This window comes from Rosa rugosa, chromosome 2 (assembly GCF_958449725.1).
Source record: "Rosa rugosa chromosome 2, drRosRugo1.1, whole genome shotgun sequence".
Lineage (NCBI taxonomy): Eukaryota > Viridiplantae > Streptophyta > Magnoliopsida > Rosales > Rosaceae > Rosa > Rosa rugosa.
Window position 1 is genome coordinate 58,636,223 of NC_084821.1, and position 27,441 is coordinate 58,663,663.

A 27,441-nucleotide genomic window follows, 5' to 3' on the forward strand; every position below is an offset into this window, starting at 1 on the left:
CAGCATTGCTTGTAACTGAAGCTGGCTTTGCAGGCTCCTTCTGTTCAACTTTTCCTGAACAATAAGAAGCTGGAATAAATTATCCAAATGAAAATGCATATGGCAACCATTCTGCTGTGAAGAAGGGTTTTTATTCTTGTAATATTAAAATTGATCTCCTCTATCCATCACTGCTTGAAGCTTGCATCTTGAATCTACCCCCATGATTCTTTCTGTTGAATATTGTTACGTCACCATTGAATCTCGTCTTTAAAGGAAGACATTGATGTGGGCAATTGAGATCTTGAGACTCATCACAGGCTTTGTTTTTGATACTAAGGATCAGAATTTGATATTTTCTCCTAACATGCAATCACTGATCCAAATCCACCTATCTGGGCATTCTCCTCTTACCTCAAAATATTATCTGTTTCTCTCCAATTTCAAGTCCATTAACTCTGAATCCCTAAATTTTTATAAGAACTCAAACTGAACAAAATAATTCAGCACAATATATTATCCAAAGAGAGAGGCCATCAATTATTAGGCCTTTTTAACCATTAAGAAATATATAACCTCCAGGGAACAAGGAAAAAAAAAACACAATTAAGAGCCTAAACTAGGATATAACATGAAATTCTTTATGGCATAAAATGAAAATTGTCAAAACTCATGAAACTTGAGTAAACTCCAGATAATCATCATCAAAGACTAGGAAAAAAGGAAATTACCAGGAGGAAGGTCCAAAAATTTCTTGTCGACTCCATTGTTGCGTGGGCACCCTCTAGGCTAGTGGTCACCATATGCTCCACAAATTAAACACTCTTTGAGAATAGCACGGCCTTCATCTAGACCACAACAGGTGCCTGAAAACGGACCTCCACAGTACCTACAAACTACTTCACAGCCAGGGCCAACAGGTGCATTCTTTGGGACACGTCTTGTGTAGGAGCAAAATGCAGTACCGTGTTCCCCCACCTTTGTACAATACATACATTTTTCTGTTTGTAGCTTCTGTATGGTATATGCTAGAGAGAAAAAAAAAAGTATATGTATATATATCAGTAATTCAGTACTGATGACATTGAATAACAAAATAAATACCGATACAATGTCATAAGAGCAAAAATTTAGGAGATTGTAGATATAAAAATAAATGTGTGTGTGATGTTAAATGAGAATGTCCGGAAGCAGAGATACAATATGAAGTACAATTTCATCAGGAAATAGTTACTCTATGTTAATTATGTGAGCCAAGCAATAAGATCTACGATGAACAGACCAGATGATTTATCCCTTAAGAAAAACATAAACCCAAGCAAAGTCTGACAAAAATCAAAAGCATACCAGTGTCAAAACTAAAAGGGCGAGGAGTCAGGGGAGCAGCCAGGGGTGCTTCTGTCTTGTTACCTATAATATTGATAATTACAAGAAAAAGACCATTGAAAATATATGAACAGAATGTTATAAGAACATTTGGTGGAATGTATAATAAAATGAAGTTGCGAATATATAGTCTTGCCGGAGAAGCTATCTCTAAAACAAATATTATGCAACGCATCATGCAGTAACAAAGAATGGGTTCCTCATAAACTCCCTAAAACCAAAGTCAAGAGCATACCAGGAGCACTAAGATAAGGAAAGGTAGATGTAGAAGTAGTGCCCGCTAATGGTTCTGGAATCTTCACAGTATCTGTTTGCAGTTAACGATTACATTCAAATTAGCCTTCTAACAACTACATTCTTCTTCAAACAATCCAATGTTTGATTTCAAGGACCCAAAAAAAGAAATAGCATAATTCTGAAACCTAAATTAAGCTAACTGGATGTATATACATGTTAGAAGCAAAAGGGTAAAAAGGGAAGCAGAAATACCAATATAATCCCGGGCGAGGCGGCTGAGAATGGCGGCTGGTGGCAATCGGAATCCGTTTTCGTCGTCCTCATCCCTCCTAAACGGGTCGGGTCGTCGCCCTGCGTATTCCAGGTCCCGGAGTTCCCGCCAAGACAGACGCATAGTTCCACTTGGGATTTTGGGACTCTTACTCTCTGGGTGGCGAGCAAGCCTTCTTCTTTTAAATATAATATAAATTTTAAGATAATCTATAGTTCATCCACTTTGATGACACAATCCATTCTCTTGAATAAAGTATACAAACTAGTATAGTTTATTGTTTCAAAAAAACAAACGATATATACTAGTATAATCAACACACTGTGTGTGATAGGTAAAAATGAAAATTCAGAATTATTAGTAGTAAGCTGAATTAAGATTGTGAGACTATTATGGGTTCAAACAGTTTCTGGCGGTGATTTGTTGGTAGTGCTTGCACCTCTTGAGCTTGCATCCTATTAGAGCTGCAACATGGGTGTAAGCATCAAGGGGGGCACAACGTCTCTCGCCCAAGTCTGAAGTTGAGCTCTTTCAGGGCTATCACTTTATTTACATCCATCCCTTATTGTTGTGTCAATATTTCCCAAATATCAGCCATCCTTTTTAACGCATCAACAAACTATAGAGCATACATTTACCTGCGACTCCTTCTATCGTTCAGAAATCGATCGCGAACACAAACCAATTCTTTTTTTTCTTAGTCAAATAAAACATCTCAATTAGCATTAAGCAATATTGAGTTGAAAATGTATGTTCCTTATAACTTCACAAAATAAGTAAATTTTGCTAATTATTGTGTTCATTTTTGAACCATAAAGAGTCTTTAAAAAATAAACAAAAGGAAATTAAACTAATGTAAACAATTGCACATGAGAACGCAGTCCATTTGGATGCACAAATACGCATGTAGGAATGCTATCAAGAAAATTGAATAAACAACATTATGTTAGCATCCAACAACATCAAAATCGATCAAAGCCTCATTTGAATATTGAATTAAACAAGTCATCCGAGAATTTAAATTGGCTTCAAACATTTGATAACAACTTTCATCACCTTTAGTGATGGCTTCACAAACACAGCAAGAATATGCACATTGAAGAAGACTATGAATAACATAATATTGAAGATCTCACACTTGAGGAGGAATATCCTAGTCATTTGTTATGTTCTCATTTTCAAAAGTCAATAGACGGATTGTACACTTTCTCCAAAAATTGTGTTTGAAAATATTAGGTAAAAGTCTCACTAGTTACACAATCATATTTGTGGTAACAATATTACTAAATAATGAAAATTGATCGAGAAAAAATATCTCCGCAAGAATCATATCTCCTGGCAAGCACATGAAGTACTGGTTTGTGGTACTCTTAGTGAGAACCATTTAGCCTTAGCTGATAAATTTGAATCTTTCCTTCACTAAGTTGATCAAAAAACGCTATATTTAATAAACATTCATTCATTGCTCTCAAACATTCTTTTTCTTGGAAATCACTTTTAGTTTTGAAATTTTGAAAATAATCTTCAGCAAAATTGTAACCAAATTCGATTGCACACCATTGATCATTCTTGGTCAAGTGTAAAATATCTTGAGAACTAAGTTTATATATTTGAGAGGTTTAGTCTATTAAAAACAGTTATTAATGTAGCAGTTGAAAATTGTATTTGTCACAAATATTAGAAATACCATAAATAAAACAATATGGAAGATCTCGCACTTGGTGATGAATATCCAACTTAAGATGGGGTTAAAGAATGAAAATTAGGTTTGAAGCCCTAAAAGCATCATATGTACTTCTCTACTGGTTTATATGAGCCATTCGCTACATTCTCATTTTCAAATCAACTACAAACATCACATAACAGTTTAACCATCTCCTTGAAATACAGCTAAACAAGTCACCAAGTGTTTCTGGTGGCTTTCTCCTGGTACCTCACACAGAATGCTATACCGCCTGGGGTACCGATCCAACTCCTAAATCCTGAACCAAGAACACAGCGTTAGAGGAGTAAACCGTACCGGACGGTTTACGCCTCTCCGATGCTTGAGTGACAAACTGATATATAAGTGGATTAAGTAAATAGTGGATAAAAGAGTTATTACCCGTAAAAGGTGGTTGTGTTGATGCTTAAATACTCGAGCAAAGGAAAGGGGTTTCCCCTATCTTTGATGTGGGACGCATGTTGTTCCCTTGCAGCTAATATCAGTCTTCTGGTGTGTATTTGGATGTACTGTGCTGATCACGTCCGGACCCTTCTGTGCCCAGGGTGCCGTCCATGACGCAAACCATCCTGGTGGGATGCGAACCAGGTCCGTGGTGTGGTACCTGGGTCTTCCCTACGGGCCCCAGTTGACTGCTAAACCTAGTGAACTATCTGGTAATATGTACACCAAGAATTCAAATCAGCTTCAAACATCCCATAACAGCTTAACTATCTCTGGTGATAGTTTCACAAATATAACAGGAAGATTCAAATTACTATGAATAAAACAAAACGGAAGATCACACACTTGATGAGGAATATCCAACTGAAGGAGAAAAATCCAAATTAGGGTTTGAAGAACTAAAATCATCATACATACTTCTCCACTGGTCATATAAGCCATTAGTTCATTCTCATCTTCAAAAGTACTCATGATCCGGATTGCACAAGTTCTTATCAATCCTATCACATGTGCATGCTTGGCAACTTGGCTTTGAAAATAATGTTGATAGATCTCGCTAGTACCGCGATTATTAAAACCAGAGAGTGAAAACCGATCGGGAAAGAATATCAAGGCAAGAATCAAATCTCTTCGTAAGCATGTGAATGACCAGTTTGTGGAACTCTTGATGACAACCATATTGCCTTAGCAGATCAACCCTCAGTCATCCCCCGCTAAATTCTTTCGTAAGAGCTGTCACCAATAAAGCCTCGTTCGTTGCTTCAAACACTCGTTCTCTAGAGAATCACTCTTGGGCATGTAGTGCAGTATATAATCTTTGGCTTTTTCCTTACCAGATCCGATTGAGCACCCCTTATCCATCACCGTTTAAGTGTAAAGTAGGATATGTGCTGACTTTGAATTTATCAGGGGTTTTGTCTTGGCCAAAACTAGTGATCAATGAAGAAGCTGGAATCTAGACTAATTCCATATGGTCAACCTCCCATAATCTTATATAGTTCTGTGTGTGCAGTGCTGCCTCGTTTAAGTACGTCATCAAACCCATTTTATGTGATCTTTTGGTGCACATAAGTTAAGAGCTCTTGGCAGTATCTAGAACTCCATGTCACAGATGCAACTATGTTGTGATTGAGTTTAATAAGTTTCACTGCGTCATCATCATTTATATATCCCATAAACTCAACAATTGTAGCTCTCGCATCAGAACCAAGAATGATTAAGTTGCCAAGAATGTAAGCAATATTGGTTGTATCCCTGCATTCAGTAGTCTCTTTTGGTCAGTCTATCATACTGTTATATACTTATTTGCGTACAGTGCCGAATCATGCACATCACCAATCACATTTTGTGTGATCTTGTGCCGGTTAAGCAAAATCATGACTCTTATGATGATTGTCGAACATCTCATAATAGTTTTTCCATTTACTGTGATGGTTTCACAAACACAAACAAGAAGACGAGAAAGACTATTAACAAATTTATGTACGAACGATCTAAAACTGGATGAAAAAAATAAAAATATCAAACTTAAGATGGAAAGGAACATTCAAATTTTTAAAACCATAAAACCATCGTACACATGTATCCACAGCTTGTGCAAGTCATTAACCATGTTCATATATTTGAAAGTGAGTATAAAAATTGTACACGTTCTTATACTTAAAAAAAAAAAAAAAAATTTGTACATGTTCTCATGAATCTTATATCACATGCACACATCTAAAAATTGTACCATGAAGATATTATAAGAAATTTTACTAACAATAGTCTATTCATGAGTCCGGGATGACTGTCACACATCTTGTAATATATTTATCACATCTAGTGGCAGCTTAAAAAACATATCTTGAAAACGAGGAAAATTCTACAAAAAAAAAAAAAATTAGTGGAGGAATGGCGAACTTAAGAGTGGAAAAAACATCTAAATTATGATTTGAGACACTAAAATTATCACATCCACGTTTGCACTGCTCATATAAGCCATTAGCTGCATTCTCATCTTCAAAAGTACTCATGATCCAGATTGCACAAGTTCTTATCAATCCTATCACATGTGCATGCTTGGCAACTTGGCTTTGAAAATAATGTTGATAGGTCTCGCTAGTACCGCGATTATTAAAACCAGAGAGTGAAAATCGATCGGGAAAGAATATCAAGGCAACAATCAATTCTCTTCATAAGCACGTGAATGACCGGTTTGTGGAACTCTTGATGACAACCGTATTGCCTTAGAAAATAAACCCTCAGCCATCCCCCGCTAAAATCTTCCGTAATGGCCGTCACTAATAAACCCTCCTTCGTTGCATTCAAATACTTTTTCTCTTGAGATTCACCCTTGGGTATGTAGCCCTGCATATAACTTTCAGCTTTTTCCTTACCAGATCCGATTGAGCACCCCTTGTCCATCACCGTTTAAGTGTAAAGTAGGATATGTGCTGACTTTGAATTTATGAGGGGTTTTGTCTTGACCAAAACTAGTGATCAATGAAGAAGCTGGAATCTAGACTAATTCCATATGGTCAACCTCCCATAATCTTATATAGTTCTGTGTGTGCAGTGCTGCCTCGTTTAAGTACGTCATCAAACCCATTTTATGTGATCTTTTTGTACACATAAGTTAAGAGCTCTTGGCAGTATCTAGAACTCCATGTCACAGATGCAACTATGTTGTGATTGAGTTTAATAAGTTTCACTGCGTCATCATCATTTATATATCCCATAAACTCAACAATTGTAGCTCTCGCATCAGAACCAAGAATGATTAAGTTGCCAAGAATGTAAGCAATATTGGTTGTATCCCTGCATTCAGTAGTCTCTTTTGGTCAGTCTATCATACTGTTATATACTTATTTGCGTACAGTGCCGAATCATGCACATCACCAATCACATTTTGTGTGATCTTGTGCCGGTTAAGCAAAATCATGACTCTTATGATGATTGTCGAACATCTCATAATAGTTTTTCCATTTACGGTGATGGTTTCACAAACACAAACAAGAAGACGAGAAAGACTATTAACAAATTTATGTACGAACGATCTAAAACTGGATGAAAAAAATAAAAATATCAAACTTAAGATGGAAAGGAACATTCAAATTTTTAAAACCATAAAACCATCGTACACATGTATCCACAGCTTGTGCAAGTCATTAACCATGTTCATATATTTGAAAGTGAGTATAAAAATTGTACACGTTCTTATACTTAAAAAAAAAAAAAAAAATTTGTACATGTTCTCATGAATCTTATATCACATGCACACATCTAAAAATTGTACCATGAAGATATTATAAGAAATTTTACTAACAATAGTCTATTCATGAGTCCGGGATGACTGTCACACATCTTGTAATATATTTATCACATCTAGTGGCAGCTTAAAAAACATATCTTGAAAACGAGGAAAATTCTACAAAAAAAAAAAAAAATTAGTGGAGGAATGGCGAACTTAAGAGTGGAAAAAACATCTAAATTATGATTTGAGACACTAAAATTATCACATCCACGTTTGCACTGCTCATATAAGCCATTAGCTGCATTCTCATCTTCAAAAGTACTCATGATCCAGATTGCACAAGTTCTTATCAATCCTATCACATGTGCATGCTTGGCAACTTGGCTTTGAAAATAATGTTGATAGGTCTCGCTAGTACCGCGATTATTAAAACCAGAGAGTGAAAATCGATCGGGAAAGAATATCAAGGCAACAATCAATTCTCTTCATAAGCACGTGAATGACCGGTTTGTGGAACTCTTGATGACAACCGTATTGCCTTAGAAAATAAACCCTCAGCCATCCCCCGCTAAAATCTTCCGTAATGGCCGTCACTAATAAACCCTCCTTCGTTGCATTCAAATACTTTTTCTCTTGAGATTCACCCTTGGGTATGTAGCCCTGCATATAACTTTCAGCTTTTTCCTTACCAGATCCGATTGAGCACCCCTTGTCCATCACCGTTTAAGTGTAAAGTAGGATATGTGCTGACTTTGAATTTATGAGGGGTTTTGTCTTGACCAAAACTAGTGATCAATGAAGAAGCTGGAATCTAGACTAATTCCATATGGTCAACCTCCCATAATCTTATATAGTTCTGTGTGTGCAGTGCTGCCTCGTTTAAGTACGTCATCAAACCCATTTTATGTGATCTTTTTGTACACATAAGTTAAGAGCTCTTGGCAGTATCTAGAACTCCATGTCACAGATGCAACTATGTTGTGATTGAGTTTAATAAGTTTCACTGCGTCATCATCATTTATATATCCCATAAACTCAACAATTGTAGCTCTCGCATCAGAACCAAGAATGATTAAGTTGCCAAGAATGTAAGCAATATTGGTTGTATCCCTGCATTCAGTAGTCTCTTTTGGTCAGTCTATCATACTGTTATATACTTATTTGCGTACAGTGCCGAATCATGCACATCACCAATCACATTTTGTGTGATCTTGTGCCGGTTAAGCAAAATCATGACTCTTATGATGATTGTCGAACATCTCATAATAGTTTTTCCATTTACTGTGATGGTTTCACAAACACAAACAAGAAGACGAGAAAGACTATTAACAAATTTATGTACGAACGATCTAAAACTGGATGAAAAAAATAAAAATATCAAACTTAAGATGGAAAGGAACATTCAAATTTTTAAAACCATAAAACCATCGTACACATGTATCCACAGCTTGTGCAAGTCATTAACCATGTTCATATATTTGAAAGTGAGTATAAAAATTGTACACGTTCTTATACTTAAAAAAAAAAAAAAAATTTGTACATGTTCTCATGAATCTTATATCACATGCACACATCTAAAAATTGTACCATGAAGATATTATAAGAAATTTTACTAACAATAGTCTATTCATGAGTCCGGGATGACTGTCACACATCTTGTAATATATTTATCACATCTAGTGGCAGCTTAAAAAACATATCTTGAAAACGAGGAAAATTCTACAAAAAAAAAAAAAATTAGTGGAGGAATGGCGAACTTAAGAGTGGAAAAAACATCTAAATTATGATTTGAGACACTAAAATTATCACATCCACGTTTGCACTGCTCATATAAGCCATTAGCTGCATTCTCATCTTCAAAAGTACTCATGATCCAGATTGCACAAGTTCTTATCAATCCTATCACATGTGCATGCTTGGCAACTTGGCTTTGAAAATAATGTTGATAGGTCTCGCTAGTACCGCGATTATTAAAACCAGAGAGTGAAAATCGATCGGGAAAGAATATCAAGGCAACAATCAATTCTCTTCATAAGCACGTGAATGACCGGTTTGTGGAACTCTTGATGACAACCGTATTGCCTTAGAAAATAAACCCTCAGCCATCCCCCGCTAAAATCTTCCGTAATGGCCGTCACTAATAAACCCTCCTTCGTTGCATTCAAATACTTTTTCTCTTGAGATTCACCCTTGGGTATGTAGCCCTGCATATAACTTTCAGCTTTTTCCTTACCAGATCCGATTGAGCACCCCTTGTCCATCACCGTTTAAGTGTAAAGTAGGATATGTGCTGACTTTGAATTTATGAGGGGTTTTGTCTTGACCAAAACTAGTGATCAATGAAGAAGCTGGAATCTAGACTAATTCCATATGGTCAACCTCCCATAATCTTATATAGTTCTGTGTGTGCAGTGCTGCCTCGTTTAAGTACGTCATCAAACCCATTTTATGTGATCTTTTTGTACACATAAGTTAAGAGCTCTTGGCAGTATCTAGAACTCCATGTCACAGATGCAACTATGTTGTGATTGAGTTTAATAAGTTTCACTGCGTCATCATCATTTATATATCCCATAAACTCAACAATTGTAGCTCTCGCATCAGAACCAAGAATGATTAAGTTGCCAAGAATGTAAGCAATATTGGTTGTATCCCTGCATTCAGTAGTCTCTTTTGGTCAGTCTATCATACTGTTATATACTTATTTGCGTACAGTGCCGAATCATGCACATCACCAATCACATTTTGTGTGATCTTGTGCCGGTTAAGCAAAATCATGACTCTTATGATGATTGTCGAACATCTCATAATAGTTTTTCCATTTACTGTGATGGTTTCACAAACACAAACAAGAAGACGAGAAAGACTATTAACAAATTTATGTACGAACGATCTAAAACTGGATGAAAAAAATAAAAATATCAAACTTAAGATGGAAAGGAACATTCAAATTTTTAAAACCATAAAACCATCGTACACATGTATCCACAGCTTGTGCAAGTCATTAACCATGTTCATATATTTGAAAGTGAGTATAAAAATTGTACACGTTCTTATACTTAAAAAAAAAAAAAAAAATTTGTACATGTTCTCATGAATCTTATATCACATGCACACATCTAAAAATTGTACCATGAAGATATTATAAGAAATTTTACTAACAATAGTCTATTCATGAGTCCGGGATGACTGTCACACATCTTGTAATATATTTATCACATCTAGTGGCAGCTTAAAAAACATATCTTGAAAACGAGGAAAATTCTACAAAAAAAATAAAAAATTAGTGGAGGAATGGCGAACTTAAGAGTGGAAAAAACATCTAAATTATGATTTGAGACACTAAAATTATCACATCCACGTTTGCACTAGGGCTGGGATCGGTTCTGTTTTTGTGTTTTTTTTCAGGAACCGGAACCGGAACCGGTGGCATTTTCCGGTTCGGTTATTACACTTTTGCATACCCAGAACCGTATTGGAGCCGAACCGTTTTTCTCGGGTCAGTTTTGTACTGTTTTCGGTTCCTATATACAGAACCACAGATGAAGGAATGGTGGAGATCTGGAATGGGGTTCGAAGCATAGACCCACAGATGAACTGAGTTTTCTGGGTTTTGCAACTTTTCAAATAGAAGGAAGAAAGGAAGAACAGTTACGGGGGTAGGGGATAGGGCTTAGGGCTTCCAGCTACGCTTGAGAAATCAGAGAAGATCTGAACTGAGAAGCTGGGACTAGGAATGGTAGAGATCGGGAATGAGATTTCGAAGCACCGAGCCTAAGATGAACTCGGTTTTATGGGTTTTGCAGCTTTTAAAAAAGAAGGAAGAAGGAAAAACAGTTACGACTTACGAGGGTAGGGGTCTAGGGGATGGGGCTGCCGATTGCGTTAAAAAATGGAATGGGGAAGTGCACTGAAGAAAGCTTTTTGGGAGAGATCACGTTTTTTTGTTTGTGGGTCCAGGTATAGTACTTTGGCTGCAATTATATATGGTATAATGGGTCCATGGGTATATTAAAGTATTACTTTGGCTGCAATTATATATGATATAATGGGTCATGGGTGTATTAAAGGCAAGGGATAGATTCGTTCGGTTCTTAAGTGTTAGAGGAGCACAGAACCGTAACCGAACCGTTCCGTGTAAAACGGTTCGGGTCTTCAAAAAATGAACGTATTTCACACAAGAAACCGAACCGAACCGCCTATTTCGGTCCGGTTCGGACCGGTTCCTCGGTTTTTCGGGTCTAAAATCCCAGCCCTAGTTTGCACTGCTCATATAAGCCATTAGCTGCATTCTCATCTTCAAAAGTACTCATGATTCAGATTGCACAAGTTCTTATCAATCCTATCACATGTGCATGCTTGGCAACTTGGCTTTGAAAATAATGTTGATAGGTCTCGCTAGTACCGCGATTATTAAAACCAGAGAGTGAAAATCGATCGGGAAAGAATATCAAGGCAACAATCAATTCTCTTCATAAGCACGTGAATGACCGGTTTGTGGAACTCTTGATGACAACCGTATTGCCTTAGAAAATAAACCCTCAGCCATCCCCCGCTAAAATCTTCCGTAAGGGCCGTCACTAATAAACCCTCATTCGTTGCATTCAAATACTTTTTCTCTTGAGATTCACCCTTGGGTATGTAGCCCTGCATATAACTTTCAGCTTTTTCCTTACCAGATCCGATTGAGCACCCCTTGTCCATCACCGTTTAAGTGTAAAGTAGGATATGTGCTGACTTTGAATTTATGAGGGGTTTTGTCTTGACCAAAACTAGTGATCAATGAAGAAGCTGGAATCTAGACTAATTCCATATGGTCAACCTCCCATAATCTTATATAGTTCTGTGTGTGCAGTGCTGCCTCGTTTAAGTACGTCATCAAACCCATTTTATGTGATCTTTTGGTGCACATAAGTTAAGAGCTCTTGGCAGTATCTAGAACTCCATGTCACAGATGCAACTATGTTGTGATTGAGTTTAATAAGTTTCACTGCGTCATCATCATTTATATATCCCATAAACTCAACAATTGTAGCTCTCGCATCAGAACCAAGAATGATTAAGTTGCCAAGAATGTAAGCAATATTGGTTGTACCCCTGCATTCAGTAGTCTCTTTTGGTCAGTCTATCATACTGTTATATACTTATTTGCGTACAGTGCCGAATCTTGCACATCACCAATCACATTTTGTGTGATCTTGTGCCGGTTAAGCAAAATCATGACTCTTATGATGATTGTCGAACATCTCATAATAGTTTTTCCATTTACGGTGATGGTTTCACAAACACAAACAAGAAAACGAGAAAGACTATTAACAAATTTATGTACGAACGATCTAAAACTGGATGAAAAAAATAAAAATATCAAACTTAAGATGGAAAAGAACATTCAAATTTTTAAAACCATAAAACCATCGTACACATGTATCCACTGCTTGTGCAAGTCATTAACCATGTTCATATATTTGAAAGTGAGTATAAAAATTGTACACGTTCTTATACTTAAAAAAAAAAAAAAAAAAATTGTACATGTTCTCATGAATCTTATATCACATGCACACATCTAAAAATTGTACCATGAAGATATTATAAGAAATTTTACTAACAATAGTCTATTCATGAGTCCGGGATGACTGTCACACATCTTGTAATATATTTATCACATCTAGTGGCAGCTTAAAAAACATAACTTGAAAACGAAGAAAATTCTACAAAAAAAATAAAAATTAGTGGGGGAATGATGAACTTAAGAGTGGAAAAAACATCTAAATTAGGATTTGAGACACTAAAATCATCACATCCGCGTTTGCACTGCTCATATAAGACATCACATATGTTTTTATTATCGAAAGTGACCATAGAAATTGCACATTAATTTCATCAATTTTATCATATGCGCATTGTTTAAAAGTCTCACCACATCTACATATAAAGTAAAAAATATTATGAAACTCAAATTGGTCAAATCACACTAGCATTGGATGAAATTGTCTAGTATCTTCCTTTTTTAAGGTGATTACCCGAAGAAAAATGTTTGCATAAATGCAGTAGTCCTTATTAATGGCAGTATTTTTTGATCAATTTTATAGTGAATGAATATATATTTATGAGGTAATGTCATATAGTTATCATCAAGTGTATCACAAACTAGTATTTCTAGTGCTTTTAAAAATATATGATGCCTCATATGAGCAGCGGAGATGTGACTGTTATTGTATAATGGTTACAAATCCTAATTTGAATATTCTTCCCATATTAATTTCGATATTATTTTTCCAGTTCGAGACTTTCCATATGATTTTGTTAATAGTCTTACTCACAAATCTGTTATGTTTATGAAGCCATCATAATTAAGAAGTTACAAGATGTCTGATGGTTACGATTATTAATAAAACCAAGCCAAAAGTATTGTTCATCTTTTAGTTAAATCATAGATTTAGATTGCCGACTGTATGTGAATATGAGAAAGTTTTGATGCTCACATACATACTGGTTCAGTGGTTCGGATGCAAGTATTTTTCATTCTATTCATGTAGAACGAAAACTTACAAGCATAATTACAATGAAACACATGAGCTATAACGACCTGCTTCTAATTCAAAATTAGATCAACAGACCTGAACATATCCCCTAAGACTATTAATACAAAGAGCTTAAGAATCTCCATGCATCAAAATATAATCAAAGCAACCTCTTATGAGCAAATTGAATAGTAACACTAAATGACCAAAATATAATTGAAAAAAATATTTAAATACACATCTTTTATTTTTAAATTTCTTTTAATCCTTTTTTACCCTTCGATTCTAATAAGGTTGAACAAAAAAAATTGATATGTGGTCAATAAGATCCAAATATGAGGATTTGGTGGTAGTTTTGGACCTTTGTTGGGAGCAGTTCAATAATCCTGACCTCTAGGTGAAAGAATACAAAACAAGAAGAAAAATAAAGCTAAAGAATTATATCAGACACATGCAACTAAATTTGATAAATAAAGGAAGATCAATGAAAAATAAGAAATTAAAGTGGTGGAAAACCAGTACATGCACCTATAATCTGTCAACAAGTTTTTTTTTTCTTTTGGCAAATTAGTTATGAGGACTTGAATATAGAGTGACACAACTTCTCTATAGTCTATACTAGTGCAAGATTTAATACCAGACAACTGCACATAACCCTTATTAACTAGTCAAACTATAAAACTAACCTAGACAGTTGTGTTGTCATCCAAAACCAACGAAATAACTTTGTTTTTCTCATCATCATCTCTACTGCTCTACATTTCTCTGGTTCTTTGGAGCATGACTTCATCATCTGGGCAGCATTTTGTCGGCATTATTTTTTATTTATTTTTATTATGGGGGTATAAAAGAAAATTTAAAAAAATTAAATAAAAAAAAATTGAGGGGTGTGTATCAGGGAGAGGCTTTCGAACCATTTCCAAAATGACCTTAAAAAGTAAAATAAAACAAGTCCACAGAAGCCCAAGTAAAACACAAATGGGCGGTGGTATAGAGTTGAGAAGAGAATGGGTAACTGAACCAAACCAGCTTCTCTGAGACTGATCGGTGAGGTAACTAATCAATGCCTAAACACAGTTATGAACCCTCAAGTTTCATTTCGGTATTAATGTATGCCGCTTAAGACGATATGGTAGTGTCGATTGCCTTACATGGTGCTTTTAGCAGTTTGTAGCCTGCAAAGAGGTAGGAATAGCTTAGGTGCCTTGGTAGCACTTTTTGTAGAATACTGTAGTAACCCTTAAGAGCTGAAAATATTTTCTTCTTTGAACTAGAGAGGCAAAGTGAGATGGCGCCTGGCAGTTTAAAGAGCATTTTGACTGCGGCGGTTAATACTGGGGTGACTGAGGCTAGGGCAAGGATATTCGGGCATGTGCTTAACCCGACAGGCCTGAAGTCTGCGCATAAGATTTTGCGCAAGAAGCTGATTGGGGAGAAAGTTGCCCAGTGGTACCCACACGACATCAGGAAAGATGACCCCCTTATCATGAAAGCTGAGGAAAAAGAGTATGCTTTCTTCTCCATCTCCTTCAGTCTATTGTCTAGCCATTTGCTTATGTTTCACTCTTGTATGAAATTTCGAACGAACAGTGTACTATTTCATTATTAATGGAAAAAAATGCATTGTAGAAGGGTCACAGATTACATCACTACTGCATTCGATTTACAGAATAAGGAAGCAGGATAATGGTTTGGTTGTAGTTTAATGTCCGTCACTTTCATTAGGGGTGGGCGCGGTTCGGTGCGGATCGGTGTTAGGCCAAAACCGCAACCAAACCGCTTCATTCGGTTGTGCAATATTCAAAACCACAACCGCATTTTCAAAAGCCACACCGCTTACTTCGGTTACACCGTTTTCCGGTGCGGTGCGGATCGGTTTCGGTTGTGTTCGGCTTTCGTTTAATATGTTCATTAAATGAGAGTCAAATAACCTATTCTCATTATAGAATTCTCTTGTTCTCTTTTCATCCAAGCCGGCAACATTATCATTAAGCTGTAGTGTGTTGATTGGATTAGTTGGGCCATGTCCTCTGTTGAGAGAGATGAGGGAGGCAGAGTCGAAATGAGGGGCTGAGTGGCTTGACTTAAGGTTTGCTTCTATGAGAGCAATCAGGTGTAACGAGAAGTATGTGCAACTTGATTTCCACCAATTAGAATTCAACAACTATCAAAATAATATTAATATAAATAAAAATATTAATTTAAATAAATATTAATTATTCGGATCGGTTCGGTTTTTTTCGGCCGGTTTACTCACTAAACCCGCTTCCAAACCGGAGAAATCCGGTCCGGTTCGGTCAAGTCATTTTTTCTCCCTTATTTCATCCAGTTCGGTCCCCAAGCCGGTTTTTCAGGCCGGTTCGGCTGGTTTTGGACCTCCGGTTCGGTTTATGCCCACCCCTAACTTTCATGGTGTCTACTCTGTACAGAAGAGTCAGCCTCTTGATACTGCAGATTCTATAAGCAACCAATTTCGTATTAAGAAATCAGAACTCCTTTCTGTTTCTTCCCCTCTTATTTGAATCTTGCAGTAGTCTATTTCAAAAAGACTGGTTTGCACCACATGAACTTAACCTGAACATTGTTTTGTGATGGTTTCATAATTATAATGAGAACTTCTCAGTAGCTTATAGTCCTGATGCATCTCTACTTGCTACCCTACAGGCGCACAAACAAGCTTGAAATGTTAAAGCGTCGAGGAAAAGGACCACCCAAGAAGGGTCAAGGAAAACGTTCCAAGCGCAAGAGCTAGTATTTTGACATGTTGAAGTTAGTTCTTGAGTAGTGTTTTGAATAAAGAGACCAGTAGTATTTGAAACTTTGTTCAGTTTATTTGAAGATAAACTCAATTTTTGCTGTCCCATTTTTGTAAACAGTGGTCCTAGTTGTTGTATGTGGGAGGATATATTGTTTCAGATAATTTTTTCAATATGCAGATTGCAGAATTCAACCTATCTTCAGTTGTCGACAATCTTAAGCATTGGATTTAGTATAAATTATGTTCATTTACTCTGTTTGTAATCCTGCGGCTCAAATTGTAAATGAAACAATGCTGAGATATTTAAACTTTGTTTACTTATCAAGAAATCTTACAAATCAAATGAATGCTATACATGACAGCGATATTCCCCCATTCCCCTTGCTCAGTATCTACAACATAAAGAGTGCACTCCAAAATCTGTGTCTCCAAGTTAGCTGACAAAAAAGATATTCATACACAATCTTTTCAGGCTTTCATTTTGTTTCTAGTTCTCATTAAGAACATGATTTCATTGGCAAAGTGCTTTGATTATGATGAACACGCACATCATCTACACAGATGGCTTACAGAAACCTTATTCCCAAGTCTCAGAGCTTGGTAGCTTGATTTTCCAACTGTTCTTTCTTGTTTTGACAACTTTGTCAAATCAACAAAATATAAAAAGCATGCCTAAGAATAAACTGTAAACTAAGAGAAAATCATTAAGTGCCACAGAAAATAGATATTGGGGAACCAAAATTATATCAAATTTGTAACAGAGTTCACAAATTATGACATAGAAGTACTGCAAAACATAAAAACGTAAGAGACACTAAGAGAAGATCACCAAGGACCTTCCCCAAAACCGGCGACACAAACAGACTCACACAACTACTCTAACAGTAGGAAATATCCACAAGCTCAGACCACTCCACAAACCCAGTGACAGCTTAGTCCACTTCCTCCATTTTGCTCTCCTCAGCCGCATCCTCCAGCTCAGGCATGTCCGCATCCTCAACAGTCTCGTCTTCGTCAATGCTAAGCCCCAGCTTCAGCATCCTGTGAATTCCTTGACGGACTTGTCATTTTTGTCAGCTTTGGCTCTCTTCCTCAGCTCCTCCATGATGCCATTGTCAGGGTTGATTTCCATGGTCTTCTTGCTGGACATGTAAGCATCCATGCTGTTGTCCCTGAGTGCCTGAGCCTTCATAATCCTCTCCATGTTTGCACTCCATCCATATTCACCAGTGACCAAGCAGCAAGGTGAGTCGACAATTCTATCGGACACAACCACCTTCTCAACCCTGTCTCCCAAGATGTCTTTGATTGTCTTGCAAAGATTCTCAAAAGACTTCTTCTTCTCCTCTTTCTTCTTCTTCTTCTTCTCTTCCTCAGTTTCATCGTCAAGCTTCAGACCTTCCTTTGTAGCAGACACGAGCTTCTTCCCATCATACTCCTTCAATTGTCCCACAGCGTATTCTCAATTGCATCCACCATGAAAAGAACTTCATATCCCTTCTTCTTGAGGCGTTCCAAGAATGGCGAGTTCTCCACTGCCTTCTTGCTCTCACCAGTAATTTAGTAGATGTCCTTCTGGCCCTCCATTCTGGTTACATAGTCCTTCAAGCTTGTGAGATCGTCACCGCTGTTGGTGGAGTGGTATCGGAGAAGGTCAGCCAACTTGGCCCTGTTCTGGCTGTCCTCATGAATCCTCAACTTCAAGTTCTTTGAAAATGCCTCATAAAACTTGGCGTAATCCTCTTTGTTCTCAGCAATCCCATTGAACATCTCAATGCACTTCTTCATAAGGTTCTTCCTGATCACCTTCAGGATCTTGTTCTGTTGAAGCATCTCACGAGAAATGTTGAGTGGCAAGTCATCGGAGTCCACAACACCCTTGACAAATCCAAGATACTCCGGAATGAGCTCCTCGCAGTTGTCCATAATAAACACCCTCCTCACATATAGCTTATTGTTTTTCATCTTCTTCCTGGTATCAAACAGGTCGAATGGAGCCCTCTTTGGAACAAAGAGGATGGCTTTGAATTCAAGCTGTCCTTCCACAGAGAAGTGCTTCACAGCAAGGTGTTCCTCCCAATCATTGATCAAGCTCTTGTAGAATGAGGCATATTCATCCTTGGTGATTTCCTTAGGCTTGCGCAGCCAGATTGGTTTCTGCTTGTTGATGAGTTCCCACTCATGAGAAACTTCCTTGATCTTCTTCTTCTTCTTCTTCCCTTCTTTCTCCTTGTCCTCATCAACTTCCTCAATATCTCCTTTCTCTTCCTTCTTGGGTTCGTCCTCTTCATCATCACTGATCTCCTTTTCAGTTGTCTTCTCAGTCCACAAGTAGATGGGATATAGCTGATTAATTCGGAATGCTTCTTCACAAGGTCTTTGATCCTCCTCTCTTCCAAGTATTCCAACTGCTCAATAACAAAATAAACATTCAGTTAGAAAACCATTCAGTCACATGGAATCATTTCGAAGGAAACAAACTGACGGACTTAGATGTTTACCTGGTCCTCCTTGAGGAAGAGAGTGATCTTGGTGCCCCTGCCAAGCTGCTCGCCATTGACATCCCTTGTCACTGTGAATGAACCACCAGCCTGAGACTCCCAGATGTATTTCTCATCATCATTGTGCTTTGTAGTCACAATGACCTTCTCCGCAACAAGATATGCCGAATAGAAACCAACACCAAACTGTCCAATCATGCTCACATCAGAAACTCCAGAAGCCAATGCTTCCATAAACTCCTTGGTTCCAGACCTTGCAATTGTGCCCATATTGTTCACCAAATCTACATACACATGACACATACTTCAGTTAGATCTTTCACCACAATACGTTGATAAATAAAATCATCAGTACAATTAGATGCACTTTTTATATTGTCAAACCAGCATTTAGTTTCTGTCTATTACTTTGAATTAGATTCACTGTCCACCAAGTCACCAACACAATCAGGAAAAGGCTATAGTCTAATTTTTCTTCTTGGGCTGGAAACAAATGCTAAGAAGACCAGAGGGATTAAAACAGAGAAGAGTAGGAGTAGCACAACAGAAACAGCATATCCGAAAAGCTAGAAACCAAATTGCAGATTCAGTAACTAAAGAAGAAACTATAGTCTAGTTTTAGTTCTTCATATCATCAACTACCCAGATTAATCATTTGTGGATAATTTCAACATCAGATTTCACTTTTATGATAACTCCCTGTGTAAATTTCAATCACATATTTTCACAAAATTACATCATAACAGCACAATTAACTTATAAACATCTTCTCTAAACATGCACTTTCTCAAAAACCAAACACGATCATAACGAAAAGAAATCAAAATGATTTTAATTACCTGCTTTGGTCATGCCGATCCCGCTATCAATGATGGAGAGAGTATTGTTGGTCTTATCCGGAACAATCCTGATGAAAAGCTCCGGCTGAGCATCAAGCTTGCTCTTATCCGTAAGACTCTCGAATCTAATCTTGTCCAGAGCCTAAACACATCACAACCAAAATTAACATAACATCAATATTTGATTCAAAAAAATTTCAATCTCCTGAATCAAATCGCTGCAATTTGACAAAGCACTGCACTGAAATTACATCAGAGAAACGAGATTGAAGACTTACATCAGATGAATTGCTGATAAGCTCGCGAAGAAAAATCTCCTTGTTGCTGTAGAACGTATTGATGATCAAGCTCAGAAGCTGGTTGATCTCGGTCTGGAAAGCAAACGTCTCAGCATCAGCCATCTTCACATCCGCCATTGTTGCTTTGCTCGGAGAGATTTAGAGGACAGCGAAAATTTGCAGAGCCTTAATATGCTTTTCAAATTTTCGCTCTCCTTAGGTCACAAGCATTGGATTTAGTATAAATTATGTTCATTTACTCTGTTAGTAATCCTGCGACTCAAATTGTAAATGAAACAATGCTGAGATATTTAAACTTTCTTTTACTTATCAAGAAATCTTACAATCAAATGAATGCTATACATGACAGTACCTTGCCAAACTATCAGGAAATCTTTTGGCATCACGTATTGAACATGTCGAACTTTTTATGAGTAAAACTCTGAAATCATCTCTTGCCTAACCATCATTATGTGCCTCATACTTCAGAACTTCAAGACATTTCGAAAACTCAGCAAATTCTGACAACTTCTTATGCTCGACATGGTAGCAAATCTTGAAGAAAAATGCAAGTAATGCCCTTCTTTTACCAATAATCTCCACATGAACAATTTCCATTTCTAAAATGGTGGAACCTTCTTACATCTCTTAAAATGATCTCCCTGTCCAGCATCTTTGAGATATATTTCGCTGCAAGGTGGCAGTCATTACAGACTCTAAGGTTCTTGGCAACTCTAATGGTAGTCCCTGGACGGGTATTGAGGAGGCCGAAAGCCATTGCCAGTTTCTCGCTGTGCCCACAGAGTAAAGTTTCCTTCTCGTCCTCATCAACATTGTGAAGTACACAAGAAGTATCAGGCACATAACCCTCCTTTTTCATCCTTTCTGACAGGGTTTCGAGATATTCATGGAGCTGCTCACTTTGTGGGTGCGACAGATCCCCAGCCAAAAACTTATGAACCTCATCTTCAAACTCGATCCAACTACAACCAGGCTCTTTTCTCACTCCCATTTCCTTCATTTTTCTCCGGAGATCCATGGCCTTTTCCCAAAGTCCAGAAGATGAGTAGATATTAGAGAGTAGAACATAGTGACTAGCCACATCAGGCTCCAGCTGCAGGAGATGATTAGCTGCAATTTCTCCAATCTCTACATTCCGGTGGAGTCGACAAGCACCAAGCAAGCTACTGCAGGCACCTGCTTTATCAAACTCAGAAGGCATGGTTTTGATGATTTCATATGCTCGCTCCACACTACCAGCCCGACCAAGCAAATCCACAACACAAGCATAATGGTCTGGTGCAGGTTCAATGCCGTGGTCTTGTTTCATTGTGTGGAACAAGTTCAGACCTTCATCTACCATCCCAGAATGACTACAAGCTGCAAAAATTGCAATGAATGTAACTTCATTAGGCCTTATCTCTTTATTCCATCTTCCTTCATCCACCATATTCCTAAAGAGTTCTAAGGCTTCCTCTCCTCTTCCATGCATACCATAAGCCATGATAAGCACATTCCAGGTGATCACATTCTTCAACGGCATCTGATTAAACATGGCTCTAGATAAATCTAAGCAGCCACATTTAGCGTACATGTCAACCAGTGCACTACCTACAGCAATATCTAATGCCAACAAATGTCTAGTAGCATAAGCATGGATCTCTTTCCCTTTAGCGAGTGCTGATAATACAGCACAACTTGGAAGAAGAGTCATGAGTGTTATAGTATTCGGCTTAAGAGGAACCCTTCTTTCATTATCATAGCCAGTACCATCGGTGTTTTTGTTTTCTTCTACTCTTTGCATTTCATATAGTAGATTAAGTGCTGCATCATGGCGTCCAGAAATAACATAACCAGTGATCATGGTGTTCCATGATACAATGTCTTTTCCTTCCATGCTGTTAAATATAGTTTCTGAAATTTCTGTTCTTCCCATCCTCGAGTACATGTCCATAAGTGCATTTTGCACGTACCTGTTCTTCTCCAGACTCCGCTTTATTACAAAACCATGGATACTTTCTTTCCCCGAGAATGCTGCAGACCGCACACATGCTGGCACAATACTTGACATTGTGGTGGCATTTGGATTATGCCCCAACACAGCATACATTTCAAGGAACAGGTCCAAGGCCTCCTCATCATACTCATTTTGTGCATAACCAGTAATCATTGCATTCCAAAGTGGAACTCTCCGCTCCATGACAGCATCAAAAACTCGACGACCACTCTCAACTTGCCGGCAGTTGCAATACATGTCAACTAAAGCACTGCCCACATAAGAATTCCCAGTTAACTCATTGGCTCTCAATGCATAAGCATGAATTTCCTTCCCTGCCTCCAACATCTCCAAATGAGAACATGCAGGAAGAACACTCGCAACCGTCACCCCATCTGGTCTGATTCCCTCGAGAATCATCAACCGGAAGAACTCTAATGCCTCCACAAACCGGTCATTCTGAGACAGTGAACTTATCATGGTGTTCCACGAAACCAAGTCACACTCCTCAAACAACTCAAACACACCTCTCGAGTATCCCACCATCCCCAACTTAGCATACATAGACATCAAAGCATTGACAGTAAACGTTTTCGACTCACACATTCTCATACTATACGCATGAACTTGCTTCCCAAGCCTCAAGCCATCACGCCTATCCAAATTCGAACAAGCAAGTGCAGCACTCACCAAAGTAAACGAGCTAGGCTCCACATTATCCGAAAACATCGACCGAAACGCTTCCAAAGCCAGCTCCCATTCCTCAAACCTACACAAAGCAGCAATCATGGAATTCCAAGAAACTTGATCCCTCTCAGTCATTCCATCAAACACCTTATACGCATCCCCAATATCGCCACATTTCCCATACACATTGACAAGAGTATTCGCCACGGTGACAGAAGATGACTCGTATCCAAATTTGACAACATGGGCGTGTGTCTGCTTCCCCAAGTTCAAGTCTTGAAGGGCCGTGACGGCCTTGAGGACCGCCGGGAAGGCAAAGTTGTCGGGTTCGATACCGGAACGGGTCATTTCGATGTAGGTTGAGATGGCTTCTTTGTAGTGACCGGACCGGGTTCGGGAGCGAATGGTGTCGACCCATGAGCGGGAATGGGAGATGGGTTTGGGTGGTGGGGAGGTGGTGGCGGTGGTGATGGGGTGGTTGAGAAGAGAGGAGTTGGGGGGTGGAGTGGTCCTTTTGGGAGATGTGGGTTGTTGGATTTGGAGGGAAGAAAATGTGTGTAGAGGTTTGGAGAGGAGGTGGGCGGAGAAGGAGGAGGACATTTGGTAGTTAGGACAGTTTTGACTTTTGAGAAGCTGCAACAGAAGTTTTGTAGTTCAAGTTCTCTTGCAAAGAGATAAGGTTTAGCCCACAGTAAAAGTAAAATTTTAACAGGTTTTAACAGTCTTTCACACTTTGATAAAGCACCAGACTTTGGGCTCTTTCTGTAAACCAAACCAGAACAAAGACTGAAGAGAAAATGGAGAAGGCAGTTTCAGAAGTCAAAGTTGCATCAATCTTCATATACCCAGTAAAATCATGCCGTGGAATTTCAGTTTCTCAAGCTCATGTTACTCCTACTGGTATAACCAACCTCACCATTTCTCCCCCTACTTGTTCTACTTGTTGTTGAGGCCCACAAAGAAAGAAATGTTCATGGAGAATAAATTCAGTTTATTGAACCATATTGTTTGCATGATTACTCTAAATCAAGGATCAATCTTTTCTTTTAACTCAGTTATATATGATCACTATATTTGTTGAGTTTTACATGATATTCCATCTTTTAATGTTCTTTTAATATATTATTTTGTGGGGTTATTTTATTGGCCTGATCAGAACTTTGTCTATACAGATTGATTTTCCAGGAGGGATTGATATCTACAATATTGGGTAGTATTTAAAATGAGGATTTTTCCTGTCTGTTTTGGATATACAGGTTTTCGTTGGGATCGACAATGGTTAGTAGTAAACTACAAAGGGAGGGCATATACTCAAAGAGTTGAGCCAAAGCTTGCTTTGGTTGAGGTACAGCTGCCAAATGAGGCATTCCTAGAGAATTGGGAACCTACTGAAAGCTCTTATCTAGGTGAGAACATCAATCCTCTTTTCTTCTTGCTATGAAGCTTGTTTTCCTTTTAGACACCAAAGACCAAAAATATGCTTTCTGCAGCAGAAATTTATAACCAAGCTGGAGATGTTGTGGTTCACTCGTACTTAATTCTGGTTTACTGATTATCACTTTGCCCTGTCATGCTTATTTGGTTCTGGAGTTTAGTGCTCATGTTTTAATGGATTTGTACTCTTTCTTGCTTTTCAAATCCTTCATGTACTTAGAAGTAGTCACGTTTGTAGTCAATGCCTTCAACACATGGAGTGTACTTAGAACCACCTATCATTCACTTTGCAGTATTAAAAGCACCTGGGATGGATCTGCTGAAGATTTCCTTGAGTACACCACAAGAAATAGCAGATGGGGTTTCAGTATGGGAATGGTCTGGTGCTGCCTTAGATGAGGGAGCTGATGCATCGAAATGGTTTTCAGATTATCTAGGGAAACCTAGTCGACTTGTCCGCTTTAATGCAGGTAGAGTTTATCGTGGTGCTTTCAAAGAATCAGGCACTGAGTGCACCACCTAGGGAAAATTAATTAGAAGTTGATAGTATTTCAGACAAACTTCAATTCAGAGATGCAATGGCATCTTATGCTGTTATTTATGTGGTTAGATATCATCACATTATCACACTTGAACTAGGGGATGGATAAATAAATTTGGCTGTGTTCTGTTATAATGCAGCTTCAGAAACTAGGCCTGTAGATACTGAATATGCTCCTGGACACCAAATAATGTTCTCCGATATGTATCCATACATGCTATTGTCTCAGGTTAGTCAAAGTCAAAACAGAAACGTATGTTGCTTTTAAGATGGGAACTCTGACCTGGATCTTGTCATTGTAACTTAGGGATCACTGGATGCGATAAATGAGCTTCTGAAGGAACCCATACCAGTTAACCGATTTAGACCCAAGTAATTTTTCTTTTCTTATATCATATTCCTTCTGTAATAATTAAATTTGTACTTCACTTCTTTTGGTAATAAAAATTTGTTAATCTAAAGAGCTTAACTATAGACAAAGTCTTGTCAGTTTTATGATCAATATGACTATGCATAATTCTAAATCTTGGAACTTTTACTTTGATGTCACAGCATTCTTGTTAACGGATGTGAACCATTTTCCGAAGACCTATGGACAGATATCAGGATAGACAAGCTAACATTTCAAGGTGTCAAGCTATGCTCCCGCTGTAAGGTGAGGCTATATCCCTTCTGCAATTTTTGCCCGTCTGATGACTTTTCTATTTTCAAAAAACAATCAATAGATGCGTGTCTCAAACTCATATGTGGTAGTAGTTACAGTTGAGTCTAAATGCTTTTACTAAATGGTGTTGTGTATTGTAAACATTGAGCCACTTGGTAAAAAAATCGGTCATTTAACAGGCAGGGGAGCTAACAAGGCCTACCATCTCTAACAATTTTAACAGCTTTCTTTTTCACTTTTTCTCTTGAAGGTCTGATTTGAAAAGTTGACGGTGTAAAATCTCACCTCGTCAATTTTTCTAACTTAGAGTCATGGCTGGGAGTCATTAAACATTTGTGTGAATATCTTATTTGCAATCATGTGTATTAGAACTTAGAAGTCTAGTTGTTATATGATGGAGTTTATTTCCACAGCTAAAATTGCAAGGATTAAAGAAAGTCTTGCATGTAAGGGTTGTATGTTTCTGTAGTCATATAACAATTTTGGCTATAGAAATTACACTTCCTATTTAACCCCATGTTGTTGCTAGGCTGCCATAGTGCCCGACATCTTGGGAGAACTCTTCCAGACTGCAGACACTCATGTTTTATGGAAGTTTATGAAATCTGCTTCTAAAAAACTAAAACAGACTTGCCAAAACTTTTAAATCATCAGTATGAGCATTTTCAAGACATCTATGGTGAATCCTGATATCGTTACTAAGACACTTTCATGTATGTCAGGTACCTACAATCAATCAAGCTACTGGCATTGCAGGAACTGAGCCAACCGACACTCTTAAGAAAATCCGGTCTGATGCAGTTTTACGTCCAACAGGAAAACAGCAGGGAAGGGTGAGTAACTAGTTCAAGACTTTCCACCATAATCTTCCATATATACAGATGATCACATTTAAGATTACGAGTGATTTTTCAGGTCTACTTTGGGCAGCATCTTGTTTGGAGAGACTCTGTTACAGGAGGTGTGAAGGGAAATGTCGTGAAGGTTGGAGATCTTGTTTATGTCCTCAAGATGGTCTCTTCTGCTAATGAAGCAGCAGCTTGAATTTTGTGAAGTACTTTATCCATGCTGTTTGATGGTACTAAGAACTGCTGTCTAGATTAGGAATAACAAAAACGGTTAGTTGTTAATGATTAGTTTCCTGCTTAGTTGAGAGTTCGAGGTAGTTCAATAAAAGAAGAGAATGCAAACAGACTGTATGAGATATCCTTCAAATGTGTAATGCTTGGATATTACTTGTGCTTGCTTCATAGTTTACTTAGTTGTGCTTGTAATGAAAAGTCATTTATGAACCTAATCTTGATAAGTCCTGTAAATACCTCTAGAGCAAGTTCCCAATCATCAAACCGAGAGGATGCAGCAACCTGTGAATTCCAAGAAACTCCGTCTCTCTCAATCTTTCCATCAAAACACTATCCCCACATGTGCCACACACATTGTCAAGGGTATTAGCCAGAGTCACCGAAGATGATTCGGACCCAAGTTTGACAACATGGGCATGAATCTGTTTCCCCAAATTCAAGTTGTCTGGTGCTATATATACCTGTATTGAGTCATTTCAATGCAGGTTGCAATGGCTCCTCAGAAAAGAGTGAAGCGGGTTTGGGAGCAAAGGGTTTCTATGCCAATGAGGCTGGCCTGAGGGTGAGAATGGGATGAGTTGTGGTAGTGAGTGGTTGAGTAGAGAAGTAATCCTTCTAAGAGTCAAGGGTTGCTGGATAAGGACGGATGAAAATGAGTTCAAAATGTGGACATTTGCTGACTATCAGAGCTGACTATGTCATGTTCTAACTCTGCCCCACAAAAGATGATTGTCAATTTAGGGCAAAGCGGCAAATTTTGGGCTCTTCGTCACCAAATCTGGATACTATAATCAGCAAAAGATTACGTTTCATAGGTTCAGTTTAGGTTCAGGTTTCTGGTTTTTGGTAGGTTCAACTCTCACTC

At 38.0% G+C, this 27,441-nt stretch overlaps 3 protein-coding genes and 1 pseudogene across 5 annotated transcripts; 2 read left to right on the top strand and 2 right to left on the bottom strand.

Annotated features, from left to right (window-relative positions):
• Nucleotides 1–14,761: 14,761 nt before the first annotated feature.
• On the top strand, nt 14,762–16,706 carry LOC133728321 (small ribosomal subunit protein mS33-like). Of its 2 annotated transcripts, none has more exons than XM_062155734.1 (3): nt 14,762–14,848; nt 15,071–15,302; nt 16,461–16,706. In XM_062155734.1, exons 2-3 carry the CDS (start codon nt 15,085–15,087, stop codon nt 16,546–16,548), a joined length of 306 nt encoding a protein of 101 aa, XP_062011718.1. In that variant the 5' UTR covers nt 14,762–14,848; nt 15,071–15,084; the 3' UTR covers nt 16,549–16,706. The 2 variants fall into 2 exon arrangements, with proteins under 2 accessions (XP_062011718.1, XP_062011716.1); XM_062155732.1 differs by having other exon boundaries at nt 14,768–14,981.
• Nucleotides 16,707–17,281: 575 nt separating this feature from the next.
• Nucleotides 17,282–20,332, bottom strand: LOC133728822 (heat shock protein 83-like; annotated as a pseudogene).
• Nucleotides 20,333–20,755: 423 nt separating this feature from the next.
• Nucleotides 20,756–23,486, bottom strand: LOC133728821 (pentatricopeptide repeat-containing protein At3g57430, chloroplastic). The gene has a single exon (XM_062156254.1). The coding sequence runs from the start codon at nt 23,453–23,455 to the stop codon at nt 20,759–20,761; it is 2,697 nt and encodes an 898-aa protein (XP_062012238.1). The 5' UTR covers nt 23,456–23,486; the 3' UTR covers nt 20,756–20,758.
• Nucleotides 23,487–23,598: 112 nt separating this feature from the next.
• On the top strand, nt 23,599–26,791 carry LOC133728826 (uncharacterized). 2 transcript variants are annotated; one of them, XM_062156260.1, is made up of 8 exons: nt 23,599–23,755; nt 24,112–24,261; nt 24,583–24,759; nt 24,971–25,059; nt 25,138–25,202; nt 25,383–25,485; nt 26,217–26,327; nt 26,410–26,791. In XM_062156260.1, exons 1-8 carry the CDS (start codon nt 23,653–23,655, stop codon nt 26,536–26,538), a joined length of 927 nt encoding a protein of 308 aa, XP_062012244.1. In that variant the 5' UTR covers nt 23,599–23,652; the 3' UTR covers nt 26,539–26,791. The 2 variants fall into 2 exon arrangements, with proteins under 2 accessions (XP_062012244.1, XP_062012245.1); XM_062156261.1 differs by lacking the exon at nt 26,217–26,327.
• Nucleotides 26,792–27,441: the final 650 nt, after the last annotated feature.